The sequence below is a fragment of the Pristiophorus japonicus genome, chromosome 22 (assembly GCF_044704955.1).
Source record: "Pristiophorus japonicus isolate sPriJap1 chromosome 22, sPriJap1.hap1, whole genome shotgun sequence".
In the NCBI taxonomy this organism is placed as follows: domain Eukaryota; kingdom Metazoa; phylum Chordata; class Chondrichthyes; family Pristiophoridae; genus Pristiophorus; species Pristiophorus japonicus.
The window spans coordinates 48859318-48875289 of NC_091998.1; the positions used below are offsets into that span (position 1 = coordinate 48859318).

Here is a 15972-nt window from a genome sequence, read left to right on the forward strand (position 1 = left end):
GTTTTAGATTTCCAGCGTCTGCAGGATTCTGCTCGTTGAAGAAATTGGGCCCCATGTCACAGTGTAGGGAGCTCGGGCAGAAAATGGTTCCTGCAACAGTGTTCACACTCAGGTCTACTGATTGTCTGCAAACTCACAGAGTACCCTGCACATACTGACACACTCCCCGGGACCCCCTGTAAATACTGACACACTCCCGGGGACCCCCTGTAAATACTGACACACTCCTGGGGACCCCCTGTAAATACTGACACACTCCCGGGGACCCCCTGTAAATACTGACACACTCCCGGGGACCCCCTGTAAATACTGACACACTCCCGGGGACACCCTGTAAATACTGACACACTCCCGGGGACCCCCTGTAAATACTGACACACTCCCGGGGACCCCCTGTAAATACTGACACACTCCCGGGGACCCCCTGTAAATACTGACACACTCCCGGGGACCCGCTGTAAATACTGACACACTCCCGGGGACCCCCTGTAAATACTGACACACTCCCGGGGACTCCCCTGTAAATATTGACACACTCCCGGGGACCCCCTGTAAATACTGACACATTCCCGGGGACCCCCTGTAAATACTGACACACTCCCGGGGACTCCCTTGTAAATACTGACACACTCCCGGGGACTCCCTTGTAAATACTGACACACTCCCGGGGACCCCCTGTAAATACTGACACATTCCCGGGGACCCCCTGTAAATACTGACACACTCCCGGGGACCCGCTGTAAATACTGACACACTCCCGGGGACCCCCTGTAAATACTGACACACTCCCGGGGACTCCCTTGTAAATACTGACACATTCCCGGGGAACCCCTGTAAATACTGACACACTCCCGGGGACCCCCTGCAAATACTGACACTCTCCCGGGGACCCCCTGCAAATATTGAAGCACTCCCAGGGACCCCCTACAAATACTGACACACTCCAAGGGACCCCCTGTGTACCATCTACAAGATGCACTGCAACAACTTGCCAAGGCTTCTTCAACAGCACTTCCCAAACCCGCGACCTCTACCATCTGGAAGGACAAGGGCTGCAAATGCTTGGGAATGCCGTCACCTGCAAATCTTGAAATATATCGTCCGTTCATTCATCGTTGCTGGGTCAAAATCCAGGAACTCCCTCCCGAACAGCACTGTTCGAGCACCTTCATCACACGGACTGCAGCGGTTCAAGAAGTCGGCTCACCACCACCTTCTCAAGGGTTATTAGGGGCCAAATGGTCTACTCCCGCTCCTATTCCTTCTGATCTTCGGGGGGCTAGTGTAAAAAGGGAGCCTCTGATCGGCACCCCATTATTTATACCCCACCCGATTTTCTTTTTCATTGAAGGCATAAGAACATAAGAAATAAGAGCAGGAGTCAGCCATTTGACCTCTTGAGCCTGCTCCACCATTCAATAAGATCACAGCTGATCTGATCATGGACTCAGCTCCACTTCCCTGCCCGCTCCCCATAACCCTTTACTCCCTTATCGCTCAAAAATCTGCCTATCTTCGCCTTAAATCTATTCAATGTCCCAGCCTCCACAGTTCTCTGGGGCACAGATTTACAACCCTCTGAGAGAAGAAATTCCTCCTCATCTCAGTTCTAATATGGAATTCTCTACCACAGAAAGTTGCTGAAGCCAGTTCGTTGGATATATTCAAAAGGCAGTTCGATGTGGCCCTTACGGCTAAAGGGATCAAGGGGTATGGAGAGAAAGCAGGAGTGGGGTACTGAAGTTGCATGAACAGCCGTGATCATATTGAATGGCGGTGCAGGTTCGAAGGGCCGAATGGCCTGCTCCTGCACCTATTTTCTAAACGGGTGATCCCTTATTCTGAAACTATGCCCCCTAGTCAATGGAAAAGAGACATAAAAGAGGCTGGCGAGTTGCTATCGCATGGGTTGTGCCACACCCCAAAGATCAATTTCACCCCACCCCCCTCCACCCCTCACCCCCGTCCCCAGGACTCGAGTTTGACGGGATCTAATGGTATTAAAAAACAGGCTCTTGATTTGGCGGCACTGAGCACAGAAGGGAAATCTTCCACCTTGATGAGAGTGGCATTTATCTCTCGTAAGCGCTGGCTCTGAATTGCAAGTCAATTTAAGTCACTCAAAGTGCACAAGATGGTCCATGCATTATTCAGCGGCCGCAGTCTATATCCCATCACAATGCAGCACAAGGCGTTTGCTCACACACTGTAATTCACACATTGTTCCAGCCTGGAATTATTCAGGGGGAACCACAGTTTGATGGACTACCTACCCTCCAGCAGCCAAACCTTGGAAGACCTGCATAACAATAGGGTAGCTGCAAATACAAAGGGACTTGCGGACACTGGGAATCTGCGAAGGAAACAGAAAATGCTGGAAGCGCTCAGCGGGTCGGGCAGCATCTGTGGAGAGAGAACCAGAGTTAACGTTTCGGGTCGGCGACCCTTCATCAGAACTGGAAAAGGTTCGAGATGCAGCAGGCTTCTGGACTCAATATCCAGTTCAACAATTTCAGACCATATTTTTTTTTTAAAGTTCTCTCTACTTTTGATTTTTTCTCTCTCCCTTTCCCGGGGCAGCCCATGGCGATTCCTCCATTTCCATTTACGCCCTGTCGAGACTCATCCTTTGGGGCCTGAAATTGGGTAACTTACCGCCCGCCGCTGACCTTCGCTCGAGCCGCCCAGTGCCACTTTCGACGTGGCCTGGCGCGGGCGGGTGGGGAGAGCCGCCGGGAAGCGCCCGCCGACGTCAGCGGACGGCCCGATGCGCGCAAGTAGACTCCCGCCCCGCCCAGACGCAGGAATGGCGCGGGCGGGAGTCGGCGGGCGGGAGTCGGCGGCGCACCACTGAGTGCAGGCAGCTCTGTCCTCGACGCTAAGTGTCAAGATCCTGTAACGAAAGGCCAGTGAAGTTTATTTCAATGGTTTCTTTACAGGGACTTACCTGGATGGGGTCCCCACAAGGTCTAGCGAGGTTTTTTGTTGTTGTTTTTGACGCTTTTTATTTTTAGTTCTTCGACCCTCCGTGAGCCCGACTCCATCCCTCGGTGGCACTTGGGCGGCAAGTGCCTCTGCCGCCGAGAATGAGAGCTCCCGCCCGTTGTCGCCCAGATTGGCGGTGTACGTCGCAGATTTGCCGACCTTCGAGGGACCTGGGGGATGAATATCCTGCCCAAAGAACCGTTGGGGACCTCAGCGGCCATCGGCGGTACTTTGGGCAGCACTTATTTTAATCAATAAGGGAATTAAGGGTTATGGGGAGCGGGCGGGTAAGTGGAGCTGAGTCCACGGCCAGATCAGCCATGATCTTGTTGAATGGCGGAGCAGGCTCGAGGGGCTAGATGGCCTACTCCTGTTCCTAATTCTTATGTTCTTATGTTCTTGGGCGGGTGGAGGCTTGTTTCTTAACTCGCGCCATCATCCCTTTTGTCTCTCTAATCTCTCCTGCCTTCCACCCTATCACAGACCTTCCCTTTTGTTCTTTTCCTCCCCTCCCCCCTTTCCCTGCACTTGCTTAAATACCTGGTACACCTCTAACATTCTTCCAGTTCTGAAGAAGGGTCATCTTCTGTATCTAGTTCAGATTCCAGCATCCACAGTATTTTGTCGAGGTGTCTGAGACAGATCGATTGTTGGGAGTCTCGGGGAATAGAAACATAGAAACATAGAAAATAGGTGCAGGAGTAGGCCATTCGGCCCTTCTAGCCTGCACCGCCATTCAATGAGTTCATGGCTGAACATGCAACTTCAGTACCCCCTTCCTGCTTTCTCGCCATACCCCTTGATCCCCCGAGCAGTAAGGACTTCATCTAACTCCCTTTTGAATATATTTAGTGAATTGGCCTCAACTACTTTCTGTGGTAGAGAATTCCACAGGTTCACCACTCTCTGGGTGAAGAAGTTTCTCCTCATCTCGGTCCTAAATGGCTTATCCCTTATCCTTAGACTGTGACCCCTGGTTTTGGACTTCCCCAACATTGGGAACATTCTTCCTGCATCTAACCTGTCTAAACCCGTCAGAATTTTAAACGTTTCTATGAGGTCCCCTCTCATTCTTCTGAACTCCAGTGAATACAAGCCCAGTTGATCCAGTCTTTCTTGATAGGTCAGTCCCACCATCCTGGGAATCAGTCTGGTGAATCTTTGCTGCACTCCCTCAATAGCAAGAATGTCCTTCCTCAAGTTAGGAGACCAAAACTGTACACAATACTCCAGGTGTGGCCTCACCAAGGCCCTGTACAACTGTAGCAACACCTCCCTGCCCCTGTACTCAAATCCCCTCGCTATGAAGGCCAACATGCCATTTGCTTTCTTAACCGCCTGCTGTACCTGTATGCTAACCTTCAATGACTGATGTACCATGACACCCAGGTCTCGTTGCACCTCCCCTTTTCCTAATCTGTCACCATTCAGATAATAGTCTGTCTCTCTGTTTTTACCACCAAAGTGGATAACCTCACATTTATCCACATTATTCTTCATCTGCCATGCATTTGCCCACTCACCTAACCTATCCAAGTCACTCTGCAGCCTCATAGCATCCTCCTCGCAGCTCACACTGCCACCCAACTTAGTGTCATCCGCAAATTTGGAGATACTACATTTAATCCCCTCTTCTAAATCATTAATGTACAATGTAAACAGCTGGGGCCCCAGCACAGAACCTTGCGGTACCCCACTAGTCACTGCCTGCCATTCTGAAAAGTACCCATTTACTCCTACTCTTTGCTTCCTGTCTGACAACCAGTTCTCAATCCACGTCAGCACACTACCCCCAATCCCATGTGCTTTAACTTTGCACATTAATCTCTTGTGTGGGACCTTGTCGAAAGCCTTCTGAAAGTCCAAATATACCACATCAACTGGTTCTCCCTTGTCCACTTTACTGGAAACATCCTCAAAAAATTCCAGAAGGTTTGTTAAGTATGATTTCCCTTTCACAAATCCATGCTGACTTGGACCTATCATGTCACCATTTTCCAAATGCACTGCTATGACATCCTTAATAATTGATTCCATCATTTTACCCACTACTGAGGTCAGGCTGACCGGTCTATAATTCCCTGTTTTCTCTCTCCCTCCTTTTTCATGGAGGGGATATGGAGATCAGGCGGGAAAGTGGAGTTGAGGTCGATGATCAGCCGTGATCTTATTGGGCGAGATTTTCCGATCATTTCTCAGCGATGTTCTCGGCGGTACAGCTGGCTTTCCTCCCGGCGAGAGTTCCCAATTAAGTTTTTTCACGGTATCGCCCACATCTGAAGTCGCCTGCCGGGACCAAACCGCCCACGTGCAACGCCGAGAACAATCGCCAGGGCGTAAGTTTGGCCTCAACCGCCAGTGGTCCAGATCGCCGAGAGACCCGGCCTGTAAACGCTGCTTAAAGAGGGCAAAGAAAGGTCAGTGAAAGGTTCTTTATTTATTTTTTAATTTAAAAATGGCGAGTAGGTGTAAAAGTGTCTTGGGAATGCTTGGCACGTTTTAATTTTTTTTGTGATTGAAATTTTTTTTTTTAAAGATCCCCCCCCCTCCCTCGGCCCAACCGCAGCCTCGGACTAAATTTTAAATACTTACCGTCCATTCCGGAAAGAACCGCCCATTTTACGAAGTTTCAAATTAACCGCTGAGAAAACCACCGACAATGAAGGCGCAAGGCCTATTTTCTCGCCGGGCGATTGGTTACAATTAGTTTAAACATAAAAATGGAAATTCTCGCCACCGTTACTCACCAAACGTTAGCTGTTCTTCGCAGCGGGCAATCGTGCGTTGAGGGGCTCAGGGGAAAGTGTAGCCCACTGAATGGAGGAGCAGGCTCGAGGGGCCGTAAGGCCGACTCCTGCTCCTATGTTTCTTATGTAACATGGCTTTAAGAAAGTACAGAGGCAGGGAAAGGGGGGGGGGGGGGGAGAGGAAAGAGCAAAAGGGAAGGTCTGTGATAGGGTGGCAGGCAAGGGGAGATTAAATGACAAAAGGGACGATTTGCGAGGCGAAAGGGAATGGTAATGGGGCAGAATCATCAGCAACAGCTGACCTCCGGAAAAATGGATAGCTGCTAAATGCGGTCGTTCGGTTTCTGTGTGGGGCTGAAGTGAAACAATTGGTCAGCGGGAATCACCGGGTTTTTCAGCTTACATGCGATTCGGACTGTTGCCTTTCTACTTTTAGTTGTCCCCAGCTCGCTCCAAGCCACGCAAAGGCACCAGTAGTCTTCGGGACCGTGGAAGTCTTCCACTTGCTGCCGAGATACGTTGATGAGCACCTCCCGAATATTCAGCCCTTTCGAGAGAGAGGAAAAAAATACAAAGTAAATGCCAACGGACTTCCATGCTCAGTTTGCGGGAAATAAAAAAAAGGGACTGCTGGAAACACTCAGCCGGTCTGACAGCATCTGCCGAGACAGAGAAAAGGGCAGACTTGCATTTATATAGCGCCTTTCCCGACCTCAGGACGTCCAAAGCGCTTTATAGCCAATGGAGTACTTTTGGAATGCAGTCACTGTTGTAATGTGGGAAACGCGGCAGCCAATTTGCACACAGCAAGCTCCCACAAACGACAATGTGATAATGACCAGATAATCTGTTTTAATGATGTTGGTTGAGGGATAAATATTAGCCCAGGACACCGGGGCTAACTCCCCTGCTCTTCTTCGAAATAGTGCCGCGGGATCTTTTACGTCCACTTCAGAGAGCAAATGGGGCCTTGGTTTAACATCTCATCCGAAAGACGGCACCTCCAACAGTGCGGCATTCCCTCAGCACTGCACTGGGAGTGTCAGTCTAGATTTTTGTGTTCAAGTCTCTGGAGTGGGACTTGAACCCACAACCTTCGGACTCAGAGGCGAGAGTTAACATTTCAGGTTGGAGACCTTTTGTTCGTCCACCTGAAATTTTGGGAGGGATTTTAACCCCTTTTCTGCACGACTGCCTTTTTGAATTGGAGACAGTTCCACGTTGAAAATGGCCAAGATTCCTCAGCCTAGAGCTCCGGGCTCAACCTTATCTCAAGACTTATATGTTTCTGTCTTTTTTCAAAGATCGTCCCTCTCATCTGAGCAGGGTGCATGCTCAACTTCGCCGCTAAACGTGCAAAGTCTTCCCGTCCAAATACTTACATCGAATCGTTCGTGGTCATTAGCATTTTACACGCATTAGGATAATATGAACAGTTGTTGTCCTATTCTAAACCTTTGGGGACTGTTGCCACATTCGAGAAGCAGGACTGCGAACTATTGTCGTGACCGGCAAAACAAACACGATTTCCATTCTATCAAAATGGCTGTTGACAATGAAGTCCGGCGCAGACAACCAGGAGATCGCTGGAACTGCGCATGCGCAATGACTTTTGTGTCGTTGGCAGCAGTCGCTCCCTTGAAGAAAAGGGAAAGGAACTAGAAAAGAACACAGTGTTGAAGATGTAAAGATACAGAGTAGATAATGGTATATGTGCAGAATGAAAGAGAAACTGTGTGGGAGGCACAAGGAGACACTGGGAGCGAGAGAGGGTAAGGAAGGAGAGATGTAAAGAGTGGGACAGAGTAAGAAGCGGAGTCAGAGAGATTATGGCCCAGAAATTCCGACGTCCCGGACTCGTACGAAGTTTCTACGGACCCGGGAAGGCATCGGAGAAGCCGGTTTTCAGCGTGCAATGCGCATGCGCTGAAAACCAACTTTTCCGATCTTGACAGATCCATCGCAGATCGGGAGCCAGAACATTTGCACGGGGAAGATTGCGGGATTTACCCATATCTTGCCCAGCAAATGTCCTCAAAACTCTTGCACCTGATAAAGGCAGGTGCATAGCCTACTGTTACAGGCGTAAGTGTTTTAAAACATACAAAAACATGTTAAAATAAAATTATAAACTCATATTTTATTGTTAAAACCCCTCCCCACTACAGTAAGTTTATTTTTAACCATAATTAAAAAAAACTTTTTTAAAATCAGGAAAATATTTTATTTTTATAAAACATAATAACTTTAATTTCAATTAATTTGAAATATGTGTGGTCTGTTTTTTATTTTTTATTATTTTGTGTGTTTTGTTTTGTTCCCATTAATAGCACTGAGAGCTCGTAGATATGCGAGTCTCGGTGCTATTAATGGGAACCTGTGAACTATCTACCTGATTGGTTGAGCAGTCACACGTGACTGCACTTACTGCGTGGGAACCTGGAGGACGGGAGCGCGCTTTGCAGTGCAGGAAGAGAAGGCCTCCCCACCGGAATCCAGGGCGCCTCCGAGACCACTTTCATAAAAGTTCTCCGGTCAGGAGGCAATTGCCCACGGGAAGACCTTAAGAGGAATGTCTGGGCCATTAAGATGGTAATTTAAGTATGTGAGTTCTATACAGAGAGCGAGAGAGAACATAAGAATTAGGAGCAGGAGTAGCTCATATAGCTCCTCGAGCCTGCTCCATCATTCAATAAGATCACGGCTGATCTTTGACCTCAACTCCACTTTCCTGCCTGATCTCCATATTCCTTGATTTCCCCTAGAGTCCAAAAATTTATCTCAGCCTTGAATATACTCAACGATTCAGCATTCACAGTCCTCTGGGATAGAGAATTCCAAAGATTCACAACTCTCTGAGTGAAGAACTTCCTCCTCATCTCTGTCCTAAATGGCCGACCCGTTATCCTGAGACTGTGCCCCCTAGTTCTAGACTCTCCAGCCAGGGGAAACATCATCTCAACATCGACCCTGTCAATCGCCCTACATCTTTCAATGAGATCACCTCTCACTCTTCTAAACTTCAGAGAGTGTAGGCCCAATCTACTCAATGTCTTCTCACAGGACAACCCATTCAGCTCAGGAATCAATCTAGTGAACCTTTGTTATGCCACCTCTAAGGCAAGTATGTCTAGGCTGTAGGGTGACTTGGACAGGTTAGGTGAGTGGGCAAATGCATGGCAGATGCAGTATAATGTGGATAAGTGTGAGGTTATCCACTTTGGTGGCAAAGACAGGAAGGCAGATTATTATCTGAATGGTGACAGATTAGTAAAAGGGGAGGTGCAACGAGACCTGGGTGTCATGGTACATCAGTCATTGAAAGTTGACATGCAGGTACAGCAGGTAGTAAATAAAGCAAATGGCATGTTGGCCTTCATAGCGAGAGGATTCGAGTATAGGAGCAGGGAGGTCTTACTGCAGTTGTACAGGGCCTTGGTGAGACCACACTTTGAGTATTGTGTGCAGTTTTGGTCTCCTAATCTGAGGAAGAACATTCTTGCTATTGAGGGAGTGCAGCGAAGGTTCACCAGACTGATTCCCGGGATAGCAGGACGGACATATGAAGAAAGACGGGATCGACTAGGCTTATATTCCCTGGAATTTAGAAGAATGAGAGGGGATTTCATAGAAGCATATAAAATTCTGATGGGATTGGACAGGTTAGATGCAGGAAGAATGTTCCCGATGTTGGGGAAGCCCAGAACCAGAGGTCACAGTCTAAGGATAAAGGGTAAGCCATATAGGACCGAGATGAGGAGAAAGTTTTTCACTCAGAGAATTGTGAACCTGTGGAATTCTCTACCACAGAAAGTTGTTGAGTCCAGTTCGTTGGATATATTCAAAAGGGAGTGAGATGTGGCCCTTACGGCTAAAGGGATCAGGGGGTATGGAGAGAAGGCAGGAGTGGGGTACTGAAGTTGCATGATCAGCCATGATCATATTGAATGGTGGTGCAGGCTCGAAGGGCTGAATGGTCTGCTTCTGCACCTATTTGCTATGTTTCTATGTTTCCTCAGGTAAGGAGACCAAAACTGTGCAGATACTCCAGGTGTGGTCTCAGCAAAGCCTTGTACAATTGTAGCAAGTTTTCCTTATTGAAGATAAAGAGGGAGACAGAGAGAATTGGGGACTAGCAGAGAGGCAGTTACAGGAAGAAAGGGACACAATTATTATTATTGTTAGTGAGCACTCACTGTGGCCTGAGATAATGAGCTAAGAGCGATTTAATATATTGAGAATAAATAGGACATTTCATTGCACAATTCTAATTGGCACTCCTATTTAGTACAGTACATACAACTCATCTCACTGTCCAGTTATTCATAGTAACAGGGATAATTTAACATGAAAGTTAAATTGTGTTTCAATGTTTTAGCATAAAATTACAATTAGCGTTACTGTCAATGACCTCCGCATCTTCCACTGGTTGTAGCGGCAAAGAAACATCTGCCGTATAATTACTGCAAAAATACAATTTGTCAAAACATAATCATTAATTATGCAGGAAGGAATTTGCACAATGTCGTGAGTTCTGTATGAAATCTCACAAAGGTACATTTTTGCAAAGAAAAAAGATCTCATCTATTATAGTGCTGCTCTATCCAGCGAAGGGATTGTGGGCTTGATACAATTTCCCCCAAATATTAACCCGTTGAAGGTTGCTCGCTGTGTAGTGAGTGAGGGAGAAATGCATCCCAGTTCTCTACCTTCCTCGCCCTGATTTCTGCTTGGGGTACAGGATATGCAAGTTTCCAATCTTCTTGAATAAACCATGTGAGTAACAAGGGGTGTTGTCAGTTGTGGCTCAGTGGGTAGCACCCTTGTTTCTGAGTCAGAAGGTTGTGGGTTCAAGTCCCACTCCAGGGTCTTGAACACATAAATCTCAGCTGACACTCCCAGTGCAGTGCTGAGGGAGCGCTGCACTGTTGGAGGTGTTGTCTTTCAGATGAGACATTAAACCGAGGCCCTGTCTGCTCTCGCAGATGGACGTAAAAGATTCCCATGGCACTATTTCGAAGAAGAGCAGGGGGAGTTATCCCCGGTGTCCTGGGCCAATATTTATCCCTCAATTAATATAACAAAAACAGTTTATCTGGTCATTATCACATTGCTGTTTGTGGGAACTTGCTGTGTGCAAATTGGCTGCTGTTTCCCACATTTCAACAGTGAATATACTTCAAAAAAGAACTTCATTATCTGTAAACATAGAAACATAGAAAATAGGTGCAGAAGCAGGCCATTTGGCCCTTTGAGCCTGCACCACCATTCAATATGATCATGGCTGATCATGCAACTTCGGTACCCCACTCCTGCCTTCTCTCCATACCCCTTGACCCCTTTAGCTGTAAGGGCCACATCTAACTCCCTTTTGAATATAACCAACGAACTGGACTCAACAACTTTCTGTGGTAGAGAATTCCACAGGTTCACAATTCTCTGGGTGAAAAAGTTTCTCCTCATCTCGGTCCTAGATGGCTTACCCCTGATTGTGACCCCTGGTTCTGGACTTCCCCAACATCGGGAACGTTCTTCCTGCATCTAACCTGTCCAATCCCGTCAGAATTTTATATGCTTCTATGAGATCCCCTCTCATTCTTCTAAATTCCAGTGAATATAAGCCTAGTCGATCCAGTCTTTCTTCATATGTCAGTCCTGCCATCCCGGGAATCAGTCTGGTGAACCTTTGCTGTACTCCCTCAATAGCAAGAATGTCCTTCCTCAGATTAGGAGACCAAAACTGCACACATAAGAACATAAGAACATAAGAATTAGGAACAGGAGTAGGCCATCTAGCCCCTCGAGCCTGCTCCGCCATTCAACAAGATCATGGCTGATCTGGCCGTGGACTCAGCTCCACTTACCCGTCCGCTCCCCGTAACCCTTAATTCCCTTATTGGTTAAAAATCTATCTATGATTTGAATACATTCAATGAGCTAGCCTCAACTGCTTCCTTGGGCAGAGAATTCCACAGATTCACAACCCTCTGGGAGAAGAAATTCCTTCTCAACTCGGTTTTAAATTGGCTCCTCCGTATTTTGAGGCTGTGCCCCCTAGTTCTAGTCTCCCTGACCAGTGGAAACAACCTCTCTGCCTCTATCTTGTCTATCCCTTTCATTATTTTAAATGTTTCTATAAGATCACCCCTCATCCTTCTGAACGCCAACGAGTAAAGACCCAGTCTACTCAATCTATCATCATAAGGTAACCCCCTCATCTCTAGAATCAGCCTAGTGAATCGTCTCTGCACCCCCTCCAAAGCTGTTATATCCTTCCTTAAGTAAGGTGAACAAAACTGCACGCAGTACTCCAGGTGCGGCCTCACCAATACCCTGTACAGTTGCAGCAGGACCTCCTGCTTTTGTACTCCATAATACTCAAGGTGTGGCCTCACCAAGGCTCTGTACAACTGCAGCAAGACCTCCCTGCTCCTATACTCAAATCCTCTCGCTATGAAGACCAACATGCCATTTGCCTTCTTCACCGCCTGCTGTACCTGCATGCCTGCTTTCAATTACTTTTCAATGCTTTGGGAGGTCCGGTGGTCATGAAAGGCGCTACAGAAATGCAAGTCTTTCCTTCCTTTATCATTCCTTTTTCTTGACTAGAATTGGGCAGGACCACATATCGGAAATTCAGAACAGCGTGTTGCATGATTTTCCGATCATTAATGGTCAGACAATGGAAGGCAGTGTGCACGCTGATTTCTGATATGCTCTCAGTGTTTTCAAGTCTCTATGGTGGGGGTGGGAGGGGGGGGGGTATTTTTACTAATTTCCACCCCGCCTCGCGGAAAATTTGAACTGAGTACCCCGTAGACGGAAAGTAGGCAAGTCTCATCATGGAAGCCTTTGAGTTAACTGAGCAGCTGCAATCTGGGTCTCGCTTATTGAAGCTCTTTGTTGACACAGGGATTTACAACTGCAGAAGGATTCATTTCAGGAATAAATAGTGAATTGGCTGCTGCCAAGATAAGATCCTGGTCTGTGAAAATAACGTTTGTGCAGATAAAAAAAAAATTAATCTGTGTTATTTCTTTTCTGTAAATTTTATTAAACAGATAAAAATATTGTGTCGTAGAAACTGAAAATAAAAATGTTGCTGCCAGAGATCCTATTAATAGCTCCCAAGATCTCAGCCAACATTGAACAGTTATGCACATCCTCCCAGCCCAGTGTGCTAACCCACAAACTGTGCAAAGGGCTCTTTCCATTGTGTCGGAGTTGGTAGATTAGCCAATTCGGACCAGGGAAAAAAAAATACTTGATAAAAAATGGAGTGAATTTTATTTTGAGGCACGGTTGAGTGGGGATGAGGATATGGGGATAGGGTAGGAAAGGGGAGGTGAGTTAGAGGATCAGCCACGATCTTACTGAATGGCGGGAGCTGGCTCGAGAGGCCGTGTGGCCTACTCCTGCTCCTAATTCTTGCGTAAGAACGTAATAATTAGTTCTGGCTCTCCAGCCAGGTTAAACACCCTCTCGGCATCTACCCTGTCAATACCCCTCAGAATGTTATATGTTTAAATGAGCTCACCCCTCGTTCTGCTAAACTCCAGGGAGTACATGCCAATCTATTCAATTCCTCCTCACAGGACAACCCTCCCGTCCCAGGAATCAATCCAGTGAACCTACATTTTTAATGTATTGACTATTTAGTTACAATGCTCCTTTATTTTCCATCACTTTCAATCTTTGCCATTACAGACTTTGAATGGGCACAAATTAAGTCCTTTTCTGACTTTGTGCGGCTAACTATGAACCTTGCCGAGGGCACATCAGGAAATGGGGAGCACAATGCACTCTTTTTTCCGACTGTTAAAATTAAATGGTTGTAAAATCATGTAGGGTGCTCGCCCAAAGTTCTGACATGTGTGGTCCAGGCAGCTGAGGTTCCCTGTCAGAAAATCACCCCCAAAAGAATTAGGGGGCATAGTTTAAGAATAAGGGGTCACCCATTTAGAACTGAGATGAGGAGGAATTTCTTCTCTCAGAGGGTCGTGAATCTGTGGAATTCTCTGCCCCAGAGAGCTGTGGAGGCTGGGTCATTGAATATATTTAAGGCGGAGATAGACAGATTTTTGAGCGATAAGGGAATCAAGGGTTATGGGGAGTGGGCAGGGAAGTGGAGCTGAGCCCAAGATCAGATCAGTCATGATCTTATTAAATGGCGGAGCAGGCTCGAGGGGCCGAATGGCTAACTCCTGCTCCTATTTCTTATGTTGTTATGCGTGATCATTTCTGCAGATACCGTTCCAAATTGTGCATTTTTCAAGACCTCTAAAATTTATTTCCCTTGTGCCTGCAAAAGAATAATTGTGCTCAAAGATGATTTTACAGTGTGGCTTCATGGGCTGAGTGGAAAATGTGTCTAGGTTGTCGGCTTCCATAGTATGTCTGGCGACAGACTTCTCTATGCAGCCAGTGACACGACTGGTTCAGTTCGTAGCACTCGCAACCTGCAGGTCAAGGTTATGGAAGCTCATAATGCAAGCTGACACTCCAGTGCTGTACTAAGTCAGTGCTGCACTGTTGGAGAGGCAGTACTGAGGGAATGCCGCACTGTCAGAGGGGCAGTACTGAGGGAGCGCCGCACTGTCGGAGGGTCAGTACTGAGGGAGCGCCGCACTGTCGGAGGGTCAGTACTGAGGGAGCGCCGCACTGTCGGAGGGTCAGTACTGAGGGAGCGCCGCACTGTCGGAGGGTCAGTACTGAGGGAGCGCCGCACTGTCGGAGGGGCAGTACTGAGGGAGCGCCGCACTGTCGGAGGGTCAGTACTGAGGGAGCGCCGCACTGTCGGAGGGTCAGTACTGAGGGAGCGCCGCACTGTCGGAGGGACAGTACTGAGGGAGCACCGCACTGTCGGAGGCTCAGTACTGAGGGAGCGCCGCACTGTCAGAGGGCCATTACTGAGGGAGCGCCGCACTGTCGGAGGCTCAGTACTGAGGGAGCGCCGCACTGTCGGAGGGTCAGTACTGAGGGAGCGCCGCACTGTCGGAGGATCAGTACTGAGGGAGCACCGCACTGTCGGAGGGGCCAGGAGGAGCAGGGTTGGTTCCTACAGGCCCCGCAAAGGATCGTCTGTGTTGCTGCTGCCCCCAGGCTCCCCCTCAACTCTGTGATCGCGACACCAGGCCAGACTGTGGTCTCCAGTCCGCCCGATATTGGGCTGGCCTGAATCTGGTGAGCGACAAAGGGGCTGCACTTGGCGAGGTCCGCAGCTAGCCAGTTCCCTTTTATCGATGCTCTGCCCCCCGCCCCCCTGAACGGTGCACTCTGCCAGCCCACTGCTGTCCCTCCCCCGAAAGCGGCCCCAAAAGAAGTGTGATGCTCACATGAGCGGAAGTGCGCACAAATATAATCCTTTAATCCTACAGGTTGAGCGTCCGAAATCTGGAGTTCCAAAATTCATAATGTTCCGGAATCCGGACACTGGGCCGATCCGTGGCTGGGTCATCCGAAAACCGGAAAATGTTCCGAAATACGTACTCCCCCGGTCTCGGCGACCCTACCTTGCCCCGGCCCTCAGCGGCCTGACTTCGCTGCGGCTTTGTTCGCCCCGACTTTGCCCCGGACCCTCCCCTCCCCCTTACCTCGGCGGGCCGACACCACCTACCTCGGCCCAGGCAAAGACGTACCAAAATCTGGAAATACCCGGAATCCGGAACGGCCTCGGTCCCGAGGTTCCCAGATTTCAGACACTCACCCTATATTACAATAATCAATCGATACTGAGCATTTTTACAGAGATAGGTTGATAGGGTAACCTATAATTAATGCAGTATCTCCGGCAGTAGCACGCAGTGCCTAATTTTCCCATCTTGGGAGAATTATCTTTATGCATAAACCTTGACAAAATCCTCTACATCTTTTAAATTTTAATCTGCAGCATTATTAATAGAGCAAAGTCCTTGTTTAAATTACTTTTGGGTACAGTTTGGCTGCACTCCAGCTGTTGCTATGAGTTGGGTGGTGTAATGTATGCACCTGTGAGTATTCTCACAGGATTGTAGAGCTGTGCCTCTCCACTTTGCCATCCTCGCCTGCCGTCCGGACACGCCATGGCGCACCATCTTGCCGTCCGGAGGAGGCGGGGGTCCCCGATGGAGCGCACGCTACGCGGGAGTCCTCCCACTATTTATCGGGGACTTGGCCTGGAGGGTGGTGCACGGAGCAGTCCCGTGCAATAAATTTTTAAGTCGTTTCACGGGCTCCCAGACCGCCTGCAATTTCTGCGGTC

At 48.3% G+C, this 15972-nt stretch overlaps 1 protein-coding gene across 8 annotated transcripts in view; it reads right to left on the bottom strand.

Moving 5' to 3' along the window:
- Positions 1 to 15972, bottom strand: part of LOC139235022 (netrin receptor UNC5D-like) — a 664622-nt gene that overhangs the window by 205806 nt on the left and 442844 nt on the right. For all 8 annotated transcript variants that reach the window (XM_070866105.1, XM_070866104.1, XM_070866107.1 and 5 more), the window contains one exon: positions 6136 to 6279. In XM_070866105.1, coding sequence (XP_070722206.1) covers positions 6136 to 6279 — 144 coding nt within the window. The remainder of the gene's footprint in view (positions 1 to 6135; positions 6280 to 15972) is intronic.